This window comes from Elgaria multicarinata, chromosome 1 (assembly GCF_023053635.1).
Source record: "Elgaria multicarinata webbii isolate HBS135686 ecotype San Diego chromosome 1, rElgMul1.1.pri, whole genome shotgun sequence".
NCBI lineage: Eukaryota > Metazoa > Chordata > Lepidosauria > Squamata > Anguidae > Elgaria > Elgaria multicarinata.
Window position 1 is genome coordinate 89,239,487 of NC_086171.1, and position 22,447 is coordinate 89,261,933.

General features: G+C 41.8%; 1 protein-coding gene across 2 annotated transcripts in view; it reads right to left on the reverse strand.

Moving 5' to 3' along the window:
- Positions 1-20,757, reverse strand: part of EIF2AK3 (eukaryotic translation initiation factor 2 alpha kinase 3) — a 43,002-nt gene extending 22,245 nt beyond the window's left edge. Inside the window, exons 1-4 of one of the 2 annotated variants that reach the window (XM_063131756.1) lie at positions 20,591-20,757; positions 13,428-13,557; positions 4,920-5,114; positions 1,249-1,379 (exon numbers count right to left, since the gene is read on the reverse strand). In XM_063131756.1, coding sequence (XP_062987826.1) covers positions 1,249-1,379; positions 4,920-5,099 — 311 coding nt within the window. In that variant the 5' untranslated portion in view covers positions 5,100-5,114; positions 13,428-13,557; positions 20,591-20,757. The remainder of the gene's footprint in view (positions 1-1,248; positions 1,380-4,919; positions 5,115-13,427; positions 13,558-20,590) is intronic. The other variant, XM_063131749.1, reaches the window with a different exon arrangement.
- Positions 20,758-22,447: the final 1,690 nt, after the last annotated feature.

Genomic DNA, 22,447 nt, shown 5'->3' on the forward strand with positions numbered 1-22,447 from the left:
TTGGAACTGGGGCAATAGTGGCTTGGTTAACCCTTGGAAGTAAACACCTCCTTAACTCAGGAGGAGATGGACTTTCAGAAGGGTTCTTTTGAAGTTAGCTACAAGCCTGGCTGCATTAGGGAAAAGACCTCTTAAGAATAGGACAAGAAGCTATGACCTAATCTTATGTTTGAGTCAAGCTATAGAGATATATGTGAAGATAAGGAACTAGAACTAATGTTATAGAATGCTATAAACAGCAAAAATTTTGACTTGGTTGGGCAAAAAGATCATGGAAGAATTAGAAGCCTGTCAAAAATACTTACAGTATGCTAACCCGTGCCTTCTATTTAGCTTAATCCAAAATTTTGATATTGTTGGATTGAGATAAACATAGATTTTACTTCATTAAGAATATTCTTGCTACTATTTCTATTATACTTTTAGTGTCTATAATTTGCATGTTCTCATGTTGATAGTTGGCAGCCTCCAAACTTGGAGGCTGCCGAGTTTCCTTATGCAGGGCGGCCGGAGTACAGAGGCGTGCTCCAGCTGCCCTGCACGTTTGCTAGGTGGATGTTTTCCCCAGTCTAGCCACACCACTTCGGAGCGGCAGGGAAGGAAGCTGGGATACGCATAGGAAGCTGCCAAAGGTAGCTTCTCCAGCTTCTTCCCCCTCGGCCCATTCCTTTTTCATCTCTGTGTTGAGGTTTCCAAGCATGGAGGGTGGCTGGCACAGTTTTCTCCACGCCAGCTACGAGAGGGAGGGGGCAGGAAATGGTCTCCTTGGAGCCAGTAAACTGACCTATTGTCTGCCTCCCCTCCCCCCCCCAACTCTGTCTAGGGGCCATAGAATTGCTGTCTAAGACTGCTTAAGCAATGATTATATTCTTTGGTACCAATCTGGTGTTGTATTTTATTTTTATTATATTTTTGATACCCTGAACAATTGAATACCTTACATAAAACTATATCTGATTGGGGGCCATTCATAAAAACACAATTTCAATCCTGCTCATACAAACCATAGGTGCACCTGTCCTAGGTGTGAAAAATTAGTTAGCTGGATGAAGCAAGTGGAATAGGCCTAAGAAGAGACACCAAATTCAGGTATTCTTAGAAAAAAACTAAAGCTATCAAATTTCTGACTTAAAAATTAATGGAGATAAAAAAACATGAAACTTTCAAATACTAACAATCTGACAAAGTGCCTCCAGCTATAGAAACTATTTACTTATGTTTTAAGATACCAGGTATTGGTGTACATACTTTTCATTGCCGCTGCGGGGCCCAACAGCACGGACTGTTTTCTGGGTTCGATGCAGAAGAAGAATATCTTCCTGGTCTATCTCATCTTCATCCCAGCGACGACAGCCCATTGCTGAACATACGTATTTCACCTGGGGCAAGAAGGGAAGTCTTACATCTGAAAGACTTCTTTGTAGATTTTTGTGGGTTTTTTTTTTTAGTATAGCCTTCTATTCACTAATTATGCAGAAAAGGTGACTCTCCTCTATTTTACTTATCCCCAATTTCTATATTTGTACCCTCAAGTCATATACCACATGGTACTAAAGAAAAGTCATGAATTTAAAACCCACTAAAATACTTAGTTTTAAAGTATTCAATGCACTTCACATATATTATTAGGCTGCTGTATTTTTATTGCTTTTAAAATTACTATTGTAAAACTACAATTGTGTTTTTATTGCAAACCATTCTCAGGCCAGGTTCGGACAATCACTGGGGATAACAAGTCACCATGATTTCTCCTGCTCTGTGCATGCCGCTCGCACACCTGACAATTTTGCAATTTCCCATTGGTGCAGGTTGTCGTGTTGTCCGGTGAGGTGTGTGGTAGAGGTGGCTTCTAAACCACCCTGCAACCCATGGCTTATTGTAGGGGTTACAGGGTGGTTTGGAAGCACACACACCCCAATCACACACCTTGCTGGTTTCAGACAGCATGCAACTTGCATCATGTCACAGGTAATTAGGGAAATGGTGTGTGCAAGCAGCATGCACAAGGCAGGGAAAAGAAGCCACAGTTGCTTCTTCTTCTCCAATGATCATTCGAACCTGGCCGCAGAGTTACAGCATTGAAGGGCTATACAGAAATTTAAGTAACTAAAAATCCAGCTTGAAAGCAGGATAGAAATTTATAACTTCAGTAAGTTCTACAAAATCTTGCAAGGTACACTGATGTTATTACCCCATTTCAGACAGCTGAAAGAGAGAGAGATTGAGTGAGAGAGACCCAATTCGCATGTACTGACATGGGTTGTTGGGACCACTCAGGAGTGAGTGCACTGCCTCCTGCTGAATTAATACTTCCACTTTCTTTCCAGCTTACCAAACAATCCAGGAACACTCTGTTCCTGGGTTGTGCTCCATGATGTGTGAACTCGGAACACTGGGTTGTTCAGGGAGAAACAACTCAGGAGTTTTAACCCATGATTTGTTGCTGACCCCAATCAACATGCGGCCCTGATAAACCACGGGTTAAGTAACCCAGGGTTGGCTGTTACAAGCAAATTGAGCAAATGGCTTGCATAAATCCACCCAACTTTGTAGCTGAGAACATATGAACTAGGGACTTTCTGGCTCACAGCTCACTACAGAACATCTGCTAAAAATTAAAAAAGATATTATTTTATTTTAAAATGAAGTGTAAGTGAAACAGAAATAGCATAACTATTTTCTGTCTTACTGTTGTCTAGCGACTTTGGAGAATTGCAATGCACAATGGAGTATTTTAACCTAACTGTCAGCCAGCCATGGTAGGTTTTATGTTCACATATGAAGCTGTTCCAAGACAATTTAACTACAGACCCAAAGGTGTGCCTTCTTTCCAATGCTTTCTAGTGTTCTTCCTCTTGCATCCAATCTTTCCAATTAGACATATATGGAAGACAACTACTTTTAAGAATTTTGCTGCTGTAAGAAAATGTTTCCCAATTCTAGTGAGCAATAAGCTCTGATTAAAATTACTTCAGTTTTTATGTACTGCTTCCATAGTATGTCTAAGATGCAAAAAGGGAAAAAGCTGAACACAAGATATCACAAGAATAAATACATCAGCAGAAGTCAGAAAAAGAGGGAACATAAAGGCAATTTTAGAATCTTAACTCAACGTTCATTCATAACATTAAAAAATATTAGAAAACAAAATCTGTGTCCTCTCCAGAATTATATTTTAAAACTCAAATTACTCTTCCTTTGTCAGGGGCTACAAACCATGTACAATTAAGAGGCAAATCACATCAGATCTATCTTTTATCTAAAAATAATGACATCAGCCACAATAATTGTAATTTCATAGGGGAATAAGTTGCAGATAATGAATGTGTTTGAATCAAAGCAAAGTCTAGCACAGTAGTCATACAACAAGAAGTCTTGTGGTACGTCAAAAACCAATATATTTGTATATGGAGCTATTTTGCATAGTCTACTTCATCAGATGTATGAAGAGATCTGTACTGCAGGTGCTTCGAAAAAGCACTCAAATCTGGGATAGTTAAAGCCATCTGGTCGCACCCAGCAGCCAGCCATCCTCCGTGAGAACCATCATTTTTAAGTAAGATGGGGACTTTTCCTTTTCCTACATGTAGTGTTGCAAACTATGGTGGCTGAAAATGGCCATTTCCAGTGGGAGCACCCAGGAAACCACATCATTCGATCCGCTTTGGATGTCCAGATCTCACTTTTGGTCCAGATCCAAGGTGGGTTGGACCAGGTCTGAACTGGGCTGAGGCCGATTTGGAAGCTCCAAATTGGCCTCTGAAGCAGGTTTGGGGGTGACAACACCCTGCACAACCCTAGAGTAAACACAACTTCTCAAGCAACTTTTTTCCTGAAAGTTCTGGGGGAAACGCCACAAGGTGCTTTAGGCTGCTTCTGTTGATGCCTCTAAGTCTATCTTCTGTGAGGAAGACACCAAACAAAACTCGTGCATGCATTAGCACTCACTGTTGTTCCAAATGTATCTATACACGTGTGCAGTGGCAGTTTCTTTGGAAGAAAATTATCACACATATTTTATGTGGAATTCTTTATGAAAGTCAGAAATACAAAATCCAAGTATGAAGAACAGTTCTTGGCAAACTGTGTGGGGACTAGTTATCAGTGTACATTTCCTGCGACATATCTTGCTTTCAAATTACCACACCTTGTCAAATTTGTTTATAATTCCAAATTGCAGTTTTTAAGACACAGAAAAACATCATCAATGAAATGAATCTGCAAGACACAATTTCTTGTATCCATCTCGGGTCTTTACTCTCACAATGTTGCAGCTGTATTTTAAGAGGAGTGGGGAATACCATTCACCAGAAATGGGAAACTGACCCATCCCACCTCTCAAGCCTAAATGCAGCAGGGGGAAGGAGGAATTCAGGAGGCACACGACTGAGGAAGGAAAGTTTAACCTTCCTTTCCCCACATGCTGAATCCACCCTCCAAATCTCCCGTGGCAATTAACAATATGAGGCTTTTTTCAAGCCTAATTGCACTAGAGGAGATGGGCATCTGCATGGCTTCAGACACAGTAATTTTGTGGCCTCTGGAAAGAAAAAAGTTCCCGACCCCTGCCACCTGTGAAGATTGTGCTATTAGTTATGGAATTAGCCTAGCCTATGTTCCAAAGTTTCTTTGGAAAGGTATGTTTGGTAACTTGCCTACGTTTGCTGGGCTTTTCATTAACTAGATGCAACTAAGCAAATTTATTCCTTAGTAGTCTCCATGACCTTGGTGGTGAGTCTTACGTGATCTCTCTGGGCTGTATAACAGTGTCTCCATATGCATACAAGCTTCTTCCATACAACTGAATTTGTGCCTTTTGGGTGATATGTATCTGCTGTACTTTGGCGTTTTCTCAAATTAATGTCAACTTTCAGAAAAAACAAAACAAAAAGTCTACCGTCACATATCAAACTCTGTACCTTTCCTGAATATATGCTCAGTCCATATGTTGTCAAAGACTTTCCTCCAACCAGAACAACATCGTCCCCAAATCTGTAGGATGATTCAAGAAGAGATTCAACAGTGAAAGGAACAGCTTCCATGCTTTCTCTATCACGATCCCATTGGAAAAGGTCTCCATCCAAGGAGGGAATTATCATCTTATTCCCAAATACCTACAAAGCATTAAAATGGAAACAATGTAACATTTTAAAGGGAAAGGATACAGTACTAACCAAGATTTAGAAATAGTTTAAATCAAATATAGAGTACAATGGGTTGTATCCAACAGCATTCTTTTGCCAAGAGAATAGGCACCTCTAATGGATTGATATTATCCCTCCTCCCTTTATATCCTCCAAATCTGCTCCAAAGGGCTTGGGGTGCAGAGGACCCACAACCCTTTGGAGCAGATTTGGGGAGGAGTGCAGGGAGAAGGAGGGGAAGGGAAACTCCCACTGTGTGAGCCAAAGTCCAGTAGAACCGGCAACATAGGTGTTGACACTGGTCTAGCTGTATCGGAGGTGACAGAATCAAACACAGGATCTTGTACTGTCGGTGTCGACTGTTCTACCTGTAAACCTAATGCCGACATCGTCCGGAGGATCTGATCAGAGAAGTGGCCAAGATCCTCCGAGCGGGAGACTGAACCTTGAGAAGCAACCTCAGCATCTGGAGAAGATAGTGAAGGTGGCGCTGAAGAGGAAGAAGTCGAGTCAGAGAAGTATTCATCCTGACCCGAAAGTAGAGAGTCACGTGGGATAGGATGAGGCAAGACCTGCTGCTGGGTTGGAGCAACCAGTTGGGATACTAATGGTAGACCAAATGGCTCAGAAGAGGTCCAAATTGTGTTGATTGAGGATGTCCCTGTGGGTGTTCCACTGTCCTATCTGATGGTGGTGGAGAATCCAGAAGGATAGGCTGTAATAATATCCCCTTTCAGAAGCCATGGAAAACATTTGAGTCTGGAGAGTCATGGCTATAATCTCTCCTTAGGTCAAGGTTCCCTTGATTGTGTTGGCGTTGGAAAGACATCTCTAATTTCACTCTCCAATGTCTAGAGCTGCCTCTGTTCTGGTATTGGAGCCGGGTGCACTGTTGGAATAGGGGAATGGAGCATCGGTGGTGGTAGACGAGTCTCCATTAGTGTTGAGCGTGGAGTAGCCTCCAATAGCATTAGAAGTGGAGGGGCTTGGGTCAAGGTGGCCTGATCACGATTAGGTGAAGGAGACTGAGACCGAGCTGGACTCGGGGGAGAAGGTGTAGCCTTTTAAAGATAATTCTTTCTGTTCTTTTCCCCCTGCCCTTCTGACAGTAGCACAGCGTATTTTGTCATTTTGTCACCTTAGCCTTTTTGTCATTTTTTTGGCTAAAGATAAAGAGAATTGCGGGCAATTCTGGTTGATCAGCCTTGTCTAATAACAGGAACTTAGGAGAAGTCTCTTCCGTGGCCATATCTGAAGAGGATTTCTGTTTATTGGGCGTATCAACAGCCTGTAAGTCCTTGCTCCTGTCAGATCTATGTCTTCTCGTTTGCTTTGAGAAGGTTTGGTAAAAATGACAGGCTTCCACAATGTGGTTTTCGCCTAAACAAAGTAGGCAAAATGAATGGATGTCCGAGGGTGAGAGCTTACTGCCACACCTCGTGCATTTTCTAAAAGGAGCCCTGAGGACCATGCACCCTTTTGGGCGATCAGAGATTGCGAAAACGATAAAGTAAGAAGGTAACAAGAGAGAAATGTAAGAAGAGAGAGAAAAACACTTCTAGAACAATGTTCTACGCAATATTATTTTTTTTACAAAGGAAGAAAAGTTCCCAGACAAGGTTGCCACAATGGTGGTCGAAAGAGAACTGAGGAGGTTAGGGAGGGAACCCCTGTAGTCACACGCAATACTGCATGGGGAGGAGTTCCTGCCCCAAACGCCTCAGCTATGAAAGTCTCCAAAACGAGGCTCTTCGCAGGCACAGAGCTCATATATGTGATGCACAGAGACTACGAAGAAGAACATAAGAAATGCCATGCTGGATCAGATGACAGGTCCAGGATTCCATTCACAAAGTGGTCAACCAGCTGTTGACCAGGAAACCACAAGCAGGACACGAGTGCAACAGCATCCTTCCACCCATGTTCCCCAGCAACTGCCTCTGCTACTGGAGCTAGCACATAGCTAAAAGGACTAGAAGCCATTGACAGCCTTCTCTTCCAGGAATTCACATACTGATGAGACTTCACTCCAAACTTCCTGACAACGTACCCAACAGTTTCATGTAGATGTTAAAAAGCACAGGAGACACTGATTATCTAAGGAGACAACCACTTTGCTAGGAGTATTTCTGCAGACATCTCCTATCAACCCCCTAAGGAAGATCTTTGCAAGAACACAGGCTGAAATGTGTTGGGCTTTGAAATAAAGTATTTTAAGCATCCTGAGAACCTGTTTCTCCCCTTTTTTCTATTCTGACTTAGATGCTCTCCTCCTTTTGGATTTTTGCATTGCAAACCAGGTATCATGAAATCTGCTTCTTTTGCTACTTGAAATATATTTTGGGACACTATCTGAGATGTGAGTAGTGACTGCACACTAACCAACTACATTGGAGGTACGGAACATCCTGCCTAAGGACATTTCCCCTGTATCCACCAAGTGCCCTGCTGATTCCTGTTTATTTAATGTGTATTTTTTATTAAATAAAACATTTGGGGCAGCCATGCTGACCTAGAAACATTCTCAGAAGTTAAAGATGTGGTGGATGACTGTGGCCAGTACTTCACTTTGAAGCAGTCCTGGCCACCACCATCCCACCAAAAGGAAGAAAGGGGTGGAGCCCATTACATTTGTCTGGTATAGGGGAAGCTTGGAGATGACAGCAAGTCAATCGGAGGTGACCCGAAGGAGAAGAAATGAAAAGTTAGAAGATCAGGACTGTGAAGAGCATTAAGAGTATGTCAGAGACTGTGAATGCATGTCTTAGGTGGGGGATGATCCTGATGAGAAATGACCGATGGGATACATGGCACTTGTGCGCTGGGTATGTGAATGGGTGAAGACAGAAGCATACAGGTACAGTATCCCAGCACCCACCCACCCCAGATGTGAGACAGAAAAAGATGGCACAAAGATGACCACTAAAACATTTACATGGAGCACAATGCAAAATCACATTTTGCAAAAGCAAAGCCAAAGAAATCATTTTATAAGCACTCCAAACTGTTAATCAATGTAGTCAATTTCTGAGAAAATAGGAATGCAAGTGTTCTGAAAAGTAATTGATTATATTGCTTTGTCATCCAGAGTGTATGTCTCAAAACCCAGACTATAAACTGGAGGGATTACATGACTCCTTGTGGTTAGGAGAAATCAATGCCATTGGAGACATTTTAGAGTTCCAGAAGACCAGTGAAGCTAAAAAAAAAAAAGCCTTTTCTTGGGCAAAAAGGTCTAGGAGAATCCCTTTATTTGATCCAATTTGATTTTCCACTTTTCCCATGGGAAGAGAAAAAAAAATACTTAAGTGATGAGATCACCACAGACTCCAGAATGATTGGGGGCATATGCTCCCACTGGAATTAGCAGGAGATTCAAACAATGAGGAAGTAGAATGAGACTTCATAGGAGGCAATAAGAATCAGTAAAGGCATCTAAGTTAAGTAAAGGAATGACATCACCCCCTTTCTGCTAAACCATTACCTCACCTTCTAATGCAAGAATGAGTCATCCAGGCAGTCATCTGCAATTATCTTGATACACAGAATGTAGGTTACCACAGGTACTTTCACATGCCTCCTAAACTGTCAATGTAAAGAGCTATTTGTTCAACTTCACTGACCATCCAATAATTCCATCCAATACCAAACCCAGGCTGCTGAATACCTTTTAAGTTTGGAAGAGAAATGAGATCACCGAAAAAATAAGGTAGCAGTTTCTATACATGCTAGGGACTCCCTATATACACAAAAGTACATGAGGTTGGCTCTCTCCCCACCCCATAGTGATGTAGTTTTTAAAAAGGCCACCATTAAAGATTCAATCTGGTAATTCTGTTCACTACAATGTTTCACAATAAGTACTGGCAAGTTAGATATGCATTGAGTACAGAACTAAAAACAACTACAATAAAAGATAATTTAATTCGATTAGCTCATAGCCTGAGTAACAGGCCTACAATAATAAATCAATACTTTATATCAATATTACTGCATTGTTCTTCAGAATATTTTGGTCATTATAGAAGCTGCCTAAATTTAAGGGAGAAGGAAAATATTTTTTATAAAAGCACGTCTAGCAAAATATGCAGGGTGGGAGGACAGGGAGGTGAAGATAGGATTGCACTCTAAAACTATATTCCAGTTTTACAGCTTGCATTTCAGCTGTTTAAACAGCCTGTTAAGGAAATGCTCACCTACGTCAGACCTATGTACGTTTGCTCAGAAGTAAATGCCACAGAATTCAATGAAGACTACTCCCAGGTAAAAATGCAGTCTCAGAAAAATGTGTTTCCAGTTGTGAACAATTGGAAGGGTTTTATAATTGGAATACAGCTTGCCAGATTTTCATCCTCTTTTGAACAAGACACTTCTACCAAAAAATGCAAAATAAAATTTGGCAGCTTCTGGATGTATTAAATCCTGCTGACAATCCATGTAAATTAGTTCTACTATTTGCCAAATTATGGATTCACAAAGGAGGCATCAAGAATAAAGTGGCATAAGCTTGTTACAATGTTACTGTATATCATGTGTCACGCAGGTTCTTGAAGGAAGAAACAAATGAATCTTCGCCATTCTGAGGATCATTTATACCCTACTTTTTGCCTCCAACGTGGCTTATAGTATATATGCAAAGCATATACAATAAAGTCATAGTAATATCACAATAAAATACAAATCAGCTGAGAATTAATAGAACAAGTCACTTATAGCACCACAGTGCAAAGTTAACAATTGCAAAACAGAAAGGTGTTAACATTTGTAAGGGATGAGTGGAATATTACTGGGAATGGTTTGGGTTTTAATATGTTAAATTTTATGGCTCCTAGGAACTGGGCGATAAGCGGCCATGGGGGCGTACTGGCACATCCAGGAACCGCTTGGGGCAAGGCCGGCCTTGAGAGAAATTAACATCTCTGGCGGAGGTGTGAAAAGATCTTCGCATGGAAAGCCAAGGGGAGTGGGGAAGGAGCGGGGAAAAGAAACTATAAAGGCTATTCTGGGAGAAGGGGGTTGGTCTGAGCTGGCTGACTTCAAGGTTGGGTGATGTATGAGTTGTAACTTAGTTTCTAGCTTGCTTCTTCTGGGTTCTTATATATGTATGTTTTATAGTTTTAGTATGCTAATCCGATGTAACCTACCACTTATCCTGAAATAAAAAACTGGTCTTAAACCTCCAAATTGTGAGCTGTGTGCGTATGTTCTGGGGATCTGTGCAAAATCCAGTGGAAAGGCCAGCTTTGCTGGGGCGTGCTTCCTTTACAACACTTGCCTAAAGCAGCTTTCCAAGGCTAAAAGAAGGAGGCAATCAAGCTTTCTGAGGAAGCTCCTTGGTGCTGCTACTAAAAAGGGCCATGTTTCAAGCAAATATGCCTCTGAAGGCAAAGGGATATGAAGCAAAGCCTCCAATGATAATAGTAAAGGACAGGCAACTTCTGACCTTAAACCGGTTTAGGACTTTAGAGGTAGTCACCTGCACTTTAAGTTCTGCCTGGAAACAAACTAGAAGCCAACAAATTGGAAGCAATTTGCTCTAAACTGTGCTGTGAAGTCGATCCCCGCCAACGTCCTGGCGACTCCTAGCCCCACATTCCCAGACAAACACTACTCCACACACACTCCTCTACAAAGTGGAAATAACACTGGGCTACTATGCAGGACTTTTGTAACCTATACTTTCTCAGCCACAGCCCTGCCTCCTGCAATATGGGTATAATAATGATAATCTTCCTGTCTAAGTCCCAGCATTGCACGTCCACCACAACGCTGCTTCAGTCTCAAAACCACTTAGATTCACATCAAGTTTGATGGATCCAAGACAGAGATAACTAGAGCACCTTCTGGTCAGACTATCATGGGTACCTTTCAGCTTCTGCAATCAGTTGTGGACAAGCTACCTGGATGTTCACGACCCCAACACTTGTTCTCTGTATCCTTGCCCATCATGGTTTATAAAAGCAGTCAGGAAGGACTGAAGAGTTGACAGAGGGGTTATGGGTTGGGAGGTCTGCCAATGTGGACAAAGATTATAGTCTTGCTATGGATGAGCATGTGTTCCCCCTGAAGGGCCAGGGACACAGCTTGGAGGTGATCTTGGACTCATCACCGTCTGGAGAAACACAGGTGAAGGCAGTGGTCAGGAATTCCTTCTTTCAGCTGTGTATGCCAGCTGTGACTGGACTTAGCTTTAGTTACCCATGAACTAGCTCAGCCTTCCCCAACCTGGTGCCCACCAAATATTTTGGATGACAACTCCCACATTCCTGACCATTGGCCATACTGGCTGGAACTGATGGCACTTGAAAATATATAAAATGCAGGTTTTAGCGTCTATGGCAGCCTGGCCAGATCTGTGTTCAGAGGGCTTTCCATAAAGGGGAGGGGTGGTGTCTGGTTCATCACAATGGAGCCTATATTTAACGGCACTATCAAAACCATCACAAAACTAGTTCTTGAAAGCCTTATTAGCTATGTATCTATCTGCATTGACAACTATGGTCCACGCAGAAACTGTTCTATTCGGAATAAGCCCCAAAAAATTAAATTATCAGATTAGAGTAGTCTAATTGCCAAAGGACAATTTTATTTATTATTTTAGAGTATTTTTATCCCACACCTCAGCCAAAAGGCTCTCGGAGCGGCTTACAATTTATCAATAAAGAAGACAGTCCCTACCCTCAGGCTTACATTCTAAAAAAGACATGACACACAAGGAAAAGGGGATGGGGAGGGAAGAGGGAGAAAATAAAAAGAAATTAAGGAGACTGTTTAGGCTGGTGGGAAGGCCTTGCGCCATCCTCCCATCTCCCAATGGAGGGGGCAAACCAACAGCTCCTTCTTCTTCCCCACAGGATGCAGATGTTAGCCCTGTGGGGGGGGGTGTCCAACTGAAGCAGGCTCCAATGGTCCCTGCCTGCTCCAGTCTCCCTTGCTAAAAATTACGCATGGAGGAAGAGAAACTCATGGGGAAGACTAGCGGAAAGAGTTACAAACCTCTTCGTAGGTGATCTGGCTTACCTAGACATGAAATATAGAATTGTACAAAAAATACAGAAAACATAGGGCCAAGAGGAGAGAGATAATGGGCTGGGTCCAGACAAAATTTAGCTGAACTACCTAGGAAGATCTATCTTATTGTAATGTCCAAACTTAGGTTCCTGGTTTATTGAACCAAAACAAGCCAGGATTCATAAGCCAGAAACAAATTTGTTTCTCTCTTATGAACTCTGGTTTTTTTGGGAGCAACAAACCAGGATACCAGGATCAGGTGTCACAAAAAGCTATCCCTTCCTGGTCTGTTTTATCTCCTTGCAGAAAGGGGAAAGGAATAAGCTCTGTGCATCAGCACACTGCTTGTTCACATTAGACCGGAATCGTGGCTTATTGTTATATGTGAACATGGCTACTGAAACCAATGGGATGAGTTAGCAGTGACCTAGAGTTAACTCAATCTGAACCCAATCCATAGAAAGCAAATCAAAATCTGCCACGTGACTTGCAAATTTCAATGAGTGGGGCAGAGGCCTCAGTATTTAGTATGTCACCTAGTTCATAGATTTCAAAATACTTTTACATCTTTTATATTATAATCTGTGAATAATCGCTCTCTTTATGGGAGACTGAATAATATTAGCTATGACAATCAACTATGTATATGTATTAGCAATTCAGGCAAAGTGGAAGACTTAGTTCATTATTTGTTTCATAAATTGTACAAATTTCAGAAGGAAACTTTATTTAAGACTTTTTGATTTATTTTAGTCAAACCAACTGGCATACTTAGTCTTTCACTTAAATGAAAAATATAAGAAATGTATTTTTTAGGTTACAAGAATAAGGGAAGTTTTGTTTCATTAATTTTTGTAATAAATTGGGCAGCAAATTAAAACAGATTTCTTACTGACCAAAACCCACACTTCCCCCATATTTTGGACTTTGTACCACAAAACAACTGTTTTATATATAAGCTTACATAACATATTTATGAAGGGAAAAGAACAGTCTTAAAAATTAGAAAATAATGTTTGGATACCAAGCCCAGCCACAATTAGTGAAGCCCTGCTTAAAACACTAATTTTTAGGTAAGTTCTATTTTTTATTTCATTCCATTAATATACCTCCCACTAGCCAAAATTCTCTGGCCAGTTCACAAAAGTTATATTGGTACTGACAACGTTTTCAAGTACAGAGGTGGAAGAGTCATTAGCATACATAAAGGCAAAGATGTAGTAAAGAAAATTACAATTTCCTAAATCTAGTGACTGGACACTGTAAACTTACCTCTGGTTTACTGAGGCTTGATGAAACGAGAGCACCTGATCCCACATCCAGATCCCACTGTTTTCTACCACTGTTCTCTGGGTCTAGAGCAGAAATCCGTCCATCCAATGTACTTATAATTACTAATGATCTGCAAATAAAATATATGTCCACAAGTGAGAGCTAAGAATAACACTAGACTTAAAACACTTAACACCAACCTAAAGCATGGAAACCATTTTCAATTTGTTACTCTATACAATTGTATTTTCCTGCTGTATCCCCTTCCCCCACTATTTTTCTCCTTGTCTAAATAAAATCATAGAATCATAGAATAGCAGAGTTGGAAGGGTCCTACAAGGCCATCGAGTCCAACCCCCTGCTCAAGGCAGGAATCCACCCTAAAGCATCCCTGACAGATGGTTGTCCAGCTGCCTCTTGAAGGCCTCTAGTGTGGGAGAGCCCACAACCTCCCTAGGTCACTGATCTCATTGTCGTACTGCTCTAACGTCCCTAAATTGTGGTATTACTGGTATAACCCACTTTGGTCAAGGCACAACACAACTTGTGGGTCCCAACTCACAAACGGAACACCAATTATCTGAACTAATTTGAAACCATTTTGCAACACGGAAATTACTACATGGCAATTATAAGAAATCCATAATAAAATAATTCATATATCAAACTTTGGGAGCATTTTCCTTCTTAATTTCTCACAAATATTATAAAGCAAATACCAAATACTTCTTTGTCCTCCCAAACCTTTTGGGGGGTGGGCAGCAAGATTAGAAGTGGCAGAGCTGCAACTAGAGTATTATATACTTTTAAAGCACAATATCAGCAGGTTTAATAACTAGACCCAGATACACAGATTTTCAGTAATAGTATTGTGCCTTAACACAAACAAAGCTCCTAAAAAGTTAAGAACATTGTATGTTACTTAGCTTGCTCTTAAAATTATTATATTTTTGAACTTTTAAAAATAAACTCAATTAATAAATATTGCCTGAATAGATTAGAACTACATTAAATGACTGCTACAACATCAGAAACACAGGACTCTATAGAACAAAACCCAAACTTCAAGAATGCACAATGGTGACTACTCACATGATGGGACACTGAGCATACATGTCTATTAGTAAAATATACTTTAAATTAATAATTTTAATAAGGAATGAAAGAAATAACTTATGCTAGAAATCTTACAGAGAGCATTTAAAACCATCCCCACCCCCCATGGCTTATTTCCAGACATTTTACACCTCTAGTCTTTCTATAAAAGTGTTCTTCTTACACAGTTTTTAGAAATCATTTTCAGGGTGAGTAAAAACTGGGTAACAATATAATATTGTGTCTTAAATTGTATAAGAAATTATTTCATAATCCAAAGCTGTTCAATTTTTCAGAAAAAAACAAAATCAGTTCTTGGGGGGAAAAGGGGAAACAGGTCTCCCCTTTTTCTGGTTCTCCCCTCCCCCAGCCTTCATATCACTGTGCTGGATTAGACCAAAGGTCCATCTATTCCAACGTTCTGTCCACAATGGCCAGCTAGCTGTTTGTGAGACACCCATAAGTACAACCTGAGTTGTAGCACCGTCCAGCTCCCATGTACATAGGAATACTGCCTCTGATACTGGAGTTAGCATATAGCCATCCAGAGTAGTAGCCATCAATGGCCTTATACTTCATGAATTTGTCTAATTAACTTTTAAAGCCATCCAAATTGGCAACTATCATTACATGTTGTGGTACTCAATTCCATAACTATGCACTGTGTGAAGAAGTCCAGAATCTCCCACCAATCAGCTTCATGGGATTACCCTGGGTTCTAGTAAAATAAGAGAGGAAGAAAAATGTCTCCCTATCCCGTTTTCCCACACCGTGCACCATTTTGTACACCTTTATTGTGCCTCTCCTCAGTTGCTTTTTGTCTAAGCTAAACACTCCCAGATATTGTAACTTTTCCTCATAGGGGAGAGTTACTCCAGCCCCTTGATCATTTTAGTTGCCCTTTTCTGCAATTTTTCCAACTCAACAAAACCATCGTTTTTTAGTTATTATTATTATTAACCTGCTGCCACAGCTGCCTATGCGGTGCAAATGGTGTGACCATGGCACTGCGCAGTCTGCAGCATTAAGACCCAGTTGAATGTGGGTCTCAACCCACAGTTTAAAAAACACTGCTGTGGAGTTTTACGCATGAATTCCTTCCAGAGCCAAAATGTAGCACTTTGTTTGAACAATTATAGTCACAAGACCCATGTCCTGTCCAAGGCTGAAGCTATGTGTATTTAGAACAGGAACAAAATAAATATCTGAAACAGGAGGTAACTATTACATGTATATTTACTTCTTATGGACAATTTCACACAGATAGAAAGTTGTGCCGCATTAATAACTCTATTATTTCTCAGACTATTAAGTCATTGTTAAATACTGTATTACATACGCAGGTGTCATATATCAACAAATATTCCTTAGAATGATTACATTATTTCAAATACTACATTAAGTAACCTTATTTACTGGTTCCAAATATGTGCATATGTCTAGCACTTTTAACCAAAAATTGAGAGTAAGCCATCACTCAGAGTTAGTCTTTATCCAAGCGATGAGACAAGCCACAGCTGGTTGTCAAATTCTGGAGCAGGGAGACCAAAGAACAGAGATAGAATGTGATCAGGTTTAATTGCAGGCAAAAAAGGTGTGTGTCCAAGAACTATGATAACTAGCTCAGAGAGAGGATCCAAATTAGACATAAGAGCTATAAAGGGCCTTGTGGGTCCTAATTGGCTTGTGGAATGAATTGATAGCATAGAAGCCAGTACTGAAGCGGATCCGCCAAGTTTAATCTGCCTGGTACGCTGAGACACCAGAGTTGGTGGTGCAAGTGGTAAGGCTTTGGAAACGGGGGGGGGGGGCATTTTTACATAAATATATGTGTAATGTGACATACACCCAGCACCTTACAATTGCATTACAACTCTTGCCATACACGCTTTTAGTTCAACCTCACTGCCATTTTTTGCAAGCTATTAAATTCACTTTCAAAATGTCACACATTTAGAAATTTACAAGTTTCTAAATTGTTTTCATATAAACAAAGCTTTTACATTTGTTCTGGTGGATGAATTACCTAATCAATTTAATACAAGGACTTGCTAACAAGTGAACCAAAAAGAGCATTATCATTTACATTATGACTTCCTTGTTTGCCTAACTCAGGAATACTGTTTAAGGAGTTTGCTCCAGAATTAACTTGTTGTGAATCAGAAGATAAGTGTTCAAGATGCAACAGCATAGTATCTCAGATCATGTGGCATTAGTTTCCAGTTCTATTCCCATGCAATGCATGGAGGTAACTGCTTAAGACAAGCGCTTCAAAGGTTTTATGGAAAGGGTAGGTTTTGAGGAGGATTTGAAGGATGTGAGAGGCCTGAAGCATTCTGGGAAGGAGTTCCAGGCATAAGGGGCAGCAGGGAAGAAGGGAAGAGTCATTTGAGGAAGGGGGGAATCTCCAGATGGGTGGAGCTGGACGAGAGCAGGTCATAGCTGTGTCAACAGAGTGGGGAGGCAAGAGACAGCAATGCCATGGAACATTTTGAAGTTAAGGATGAGATGCTTATGCAGGATCCAAAAGTGAGTACTATGTGAGCTAGCCCTAAGGCTACAAACATGTATGTGGGCTGATGGCGTATTGCCACTGACTTGTTTCTATTAATGATGTTTGACGTTCAGTTGAACTATTACACTGGTTTGAGAATTGAAGTCTAAAAGGGTTTCTGCAAAAGAAAGAGTACAAGCAGCAACTCCATGCCTACATTATTAATTCATACAATACTATTTTCACTTTTAACCTGCCTCTTCTGGCTTGGAGCAGATAACACTTTAAAACGAAAATACGATCAAATGAGAGAAATCTATTAAAAAGCCAACTTAAATAGGAAATACCATGCTAACAGTTCTGAATTTAATTACATCCAAATATTCACAGTAGGTTCTCCCCATCTCCCAATGCACACAAATGTTTAACTGTGTACAGCTACATAATGGACTGTAACATCAAACTATGGGTTAACCCTATGAGCCCTATGCTTGTGTGCTCCCCAGGCTGGCATGCCTCCCTTCCTTTCCTCTCCCTCTTCGCCTGGTAGGCTCTGCTTCAATTGGTTACTTCCTGGTTTTATCAAACCATAGTTTGCCATTATTTATTACATTTGTGCCCTGCTTTTTGACCAGAGTTCCCAAAGCATCTCACAAAATACAACTCCCATTAAAAACCTTCCATGAAAATTGAGACCATAAAAAAGTTTAATCCCTAAGGAAAGAATTATGAAAATAGTCCACCTAAACCAAGAGCAATTCTGTGATGTTACTTCTGAACCCACTAACCTATGGTTGTACTTGCCCTCCAAACCAGGATTGCAAACCATGCTTTGAAGCTGGTTTGCATAGGGCCTGTTCAGACAACACACTAAACCATGGTTAGGCCCTAACCCTTTTGCAGCAAATGGTTAGTGAGCATAGTTATGTAGCCATCATGGTTAAGAATGGTTCACTCAAGACGCTAGGCCATAAAGTTTAGCTCAAAATGCTTAACCAACATGGCTTAGTGTGTTGTCTGAACAGGGCCATAACATATTACATAGCACATTCACCTTCTCTCAGCAAAAAGGGACAAATCTCTGTTTAAAATGCTCTTTCATCACTAAAAACAGTTAACAGCAGTTTCATTTTATAATAAAAGGACAGACTATCAAACTTAAGTTGCTTTATTAAGGAGCATTATACTTACTGATGAAAGTTTTAGATTGCAATCCCAAAAACACTTACTATTAAATAAACCCCATTAAACATGGTGGGATTTACTTCTGAGTAAATCTGCACAGGATTGCGCAGTTAACAATGGCAAAATGCCTATCTACTTGTGTACCTTCAGTTGTGTTTTCCAAAACAATAAAATGAATTGGGGGAAACCAATTTCTTATTCAGATGCTGCCAGTTTCAGAACATTTCACACACACAAGAAAGAAAAACACCAGTATCAGTTAATGTGGCAGTAGATCAAGATCTAGACTCCACAAAACCTGGAATTCAGACACCTTAGATCAGATTTGGGGAACCTCTTCTTTTACTGCAGGCCACATTCCCCCAGGAGTCTCAGTGACTGCACATTGGCAGGGTCACTCCTTATCCTACCTTAGATTCTAAATAATGGATTAGCCCTTCTCCAGAATTTTCAATTAAATGCTGTAATTTCCCTTATCTAAATGAATGGAACAAAGTGGCACAGAATAGAAGAAGCCCAGTAATTACACTGAAATTTTAAACACTTCTACAGTGACTAGATTCTTGGAGCAATTCAGTCTTTTCCCATAGGTGAAGGAGGGAGAAATCCTACAGTGGCTATACATTGCCTGAGAGTCCACAGGAGATCCTTCCCTGCCCCTTCCCAGACTACCAAAAATAACCATGTAGGCTGCTCTCCAAGGTCGGAAAATCAACATTAGAGATGGGGTTAAGGGGGCATTCTGGTGGCTGCAGAGGCCAGGATACAAGTTATCTGCACCTCTGCCAGTCTCTTCCCCTTCCTCTCTGAAGTGCTGTTGCTAGGTAGACTAAAAAAACCCATCGAAATATGCAGGTTGGGAAGATGGGGAGGCAAAGATCGCCTCTGTCGCTCCTCCCAACCTGCGTTGATGACTGGAAGAGTCCAAGTTTGGTTGCTTCCAATCATCGAGGTGAAATTGATAGTATTGTGCCGTAAGACTAATTTTTAACAATGTCTTTTTATTGCTGTATCATTTCCCACTCTGCAGTTAAGAGTCAGTTTCGAGATTACTCACATCATATAAAGCCTTTGCATGTATACATGTAAGGCTTTTACAAGTTTTACATGTATACATCAGAATGAGTATACATGCAGCCCAATCCTATACATGCATACTCTAGAGGTAAATCCTCTTGAATTTAATGGTGCTTGCTCTAAAAGAAAAAAGTTCACATAAAATTACAACTTTAAGGACTCTTTACTGGTTGTGCAGTGCCTTGCATATGCAACACCTTCACATCACCAGCACTACTGGAGGCATTGAAGTGATACAATCACCACAGAACCCGACTGTGTTTTAAGCACTATACCCTCTCTTGAAGTTTCAGTGTGGACTATCCACATTCAGCATGTGAGTGAAATAATGGCAAAATTGGCTCTAATGTTCTCTCTTGTACAGCAACACACACATTTGCTGTCACCATCACTCCCAGCACATCCATTACTGAAGTATTAACTAGCTCAATGCATTTTTACTGTTTACCAAAACATAAAGAACTGATCCCTAAGGAATCTATTAAAAAAAAGAAGATACTATCCCATTACACAATGTAAGACTTCAGAGAGGACATTCTGTTTCCATATAGTTTTCCAGAGGCCAAATCATTGGATTTAAGTCATAGTTAAAGTACAACAATAGAAATGAATAGGACCTAACTTAGTTATGTTCGATCTACGATTTCAATGGATCTATATGAAGTATATGAAGTCAGGATCAACCAACCAAAAAGCTAACAACAAAGACAGTTAAGTTAAAATCTAGTGGGTATGGTGTAGTGTTGTTTTTTAGCTAGGTTCAAACTGGGGGTAAGCAGTAAGTATACTGGGCAACCGTGAGCCAGTTTCCCCTCCAACCTAGCCTATCTCACGGGGTTATTGTGAGACTAAAGCAGGAGAATGTGATGAGCCATATATTCTACAGACAGGACATAGAATCATAGAATAGCAGAGTTGGAAGGGGCCTACAAGGCCATCGAGTCCAACCCCCTGCTCAATGCAGGAATCCACCCTAAAGCATCCCTGTGTCCAGCTGCCTCTTGAAGGCCTCTAATGTGGGAGAGCCCACAACCTCCCTAGGTCACTGGTTCCATTGTCGTACTGCTCTAACAGTCAGGAAGGAAGACGGAAACAAAATGTAGCAAGTAAGTACCAAACTCTTCTTCCCTGGGTTGCTAAGTTTCTACATCGCGCCCATCGTGCAAGGCGCTTTTGTCGCGGGGAGAGAAGCCTGCGATTGCTCCCGACGTGCGGATTCGCTCATCACGGGAGGAAGGCCCCGGGAGGGGTAGGAACAGGATGCTGGGGCTGCCCTTGACCCGCCAACTTCCCGAGCCCTCCCAGGCCTCACCTGCAGCTGCTTCCACTCGGGGCGGGCGCTTCCACGGCTTCCTCCTCCTGCTCCCCGGGGGACGTCTCCTGAGCCACCCCGCTGGCCTCATCGTCCTCGACAGTCACGTCGGCTACCACCGGGAGGGCGGCAGCCGCAGCGCCCGCGAGTCCTAGTGCGGGCCGGCTCCCCTCATCCGAAAACGCCGCCGCCTCCCTCCGGGAGACGCAGAGCGGCAGAAGCAGCCAGAGGAGCACCAGGGCGGCGGCGGCGGCGGCGGAAGGAGCAGACCGAACGCTCGGGCCTCGCGGCCCTGGCATGAGGCGGCCCTCCCTCCACTCGCCTCAACGACGTCGTTAGGACATACGAACCCGTTTGGCTCACACGCCGCACCTGCCAAACGGCCTCCGAAAAGGGCTCGGTCGGTTTACCTCAGCAGCCCGAGCTCTCCACTACGCACGCGCACTGGAGCACTTACAACCTAACTTGCCTGTGCTTTACGAATTCCGCCCCCTCTTGGCCACGTACCGGCGCATTCGTTCACAACCTAACCCGCTTGTCCTTAGTGAGACGTTGTGTCATCTTCCGGGTTTGTCCAATCTCAGAACTCAAACCGAGCCCCCTCCACGGGAAAAGAGAACAACGTGTGATGTTTGTCAACACGCCGGCCCAGCCAATGACAGTGACGCTTCTAAGTTTCTCTGGCCAATTAAAAAGCGTATATTTCCAAGATTCCGTATGATTCGGTTAAATAGAAATTAGCTTCCGCTTTTTGATTGGAGAGTTTGGAAGCGGTTGGTGGAGTGGAGCGATTGGCTGCTGCCCTTTCCCGCCCCTTCCTGATTGGGCAACGCCGATGCTTCCTACGTGGCCGATTCTGAGTGTCGACGGCATTCCCCCAGTGACGCCAGCGTCCCCTGCGTAACGTCTTAAAGGGGCCGCAGCAGTGAAGCCCGCCCACCTGCGTTTGCAACAGGTGAACCTGTCAAGAACGGATGTTGTAGAGCAGTGGTTCCCAAACTTTTTCAGGTCACCGCCCCCTTGGTTCCACAAACTCATGCCCAGTGCCCCCTACCCTACCCTATAAAAATCATTATTCAGAATAGCGGTTTTCAACAACCCACTAAGGAAGATAACAATAAAATTCAAAACAGTAACGATCAATTGAATATTTATTCAAAATCCAATTACATTTTTAGTTCAATTAAACATAATTGATGAACTTGATCCAGTGATATCATCTTGTCAAAGTCTGATAGTCATTTAGCAAGAATATTAGATATCATATTGTGTAACTAGGGTAGAGTACCTCACTATTCTGTAAATGCTTAATGTGATGGATGGGCTTGATGAAGTGATACCAGTTTTCCAATGTCTGGTTTAAAGTCACTTAACATGAGTCTTAAATCACCACGTTTAGTCATCTGTTTTGCAGTCGGCGTGGCAGGGCACACCAAGCAGGGTATGTCTCTTCATTAGCATTTTGGTGCTTTTGAAACATTTCAATTCACTGTTAAAAGGACTCTTCTTAAACAGTATTAATACATGTGTGGGTTCTTCCCCTATATGGCTTGGGACTAAACTACCTTCTCCCATAAAAATGTCCCTAGGTTTTAAGACCTGGAGAGGGGCTTCTCGGAAAAGACCACCTCGAGCGCCCCCCTGCCACCCCTTTGCCTCTTAGCGCCCCTCTGCTGCCCCCTTGCCTCTTAACACCCCCCTATGCAATCCCACCGCCCCCAAGGGGGCAGTACCGCCCACTTTTAGAGTCTGATAACTGTTCCACACGTAATTGAGGATTTGCCATATTTCCGGGTAGATTTTTAGCTCTAAAAATATAAAAGCACGGCTGGGTTAGACCAACTAGACCTGAACTTA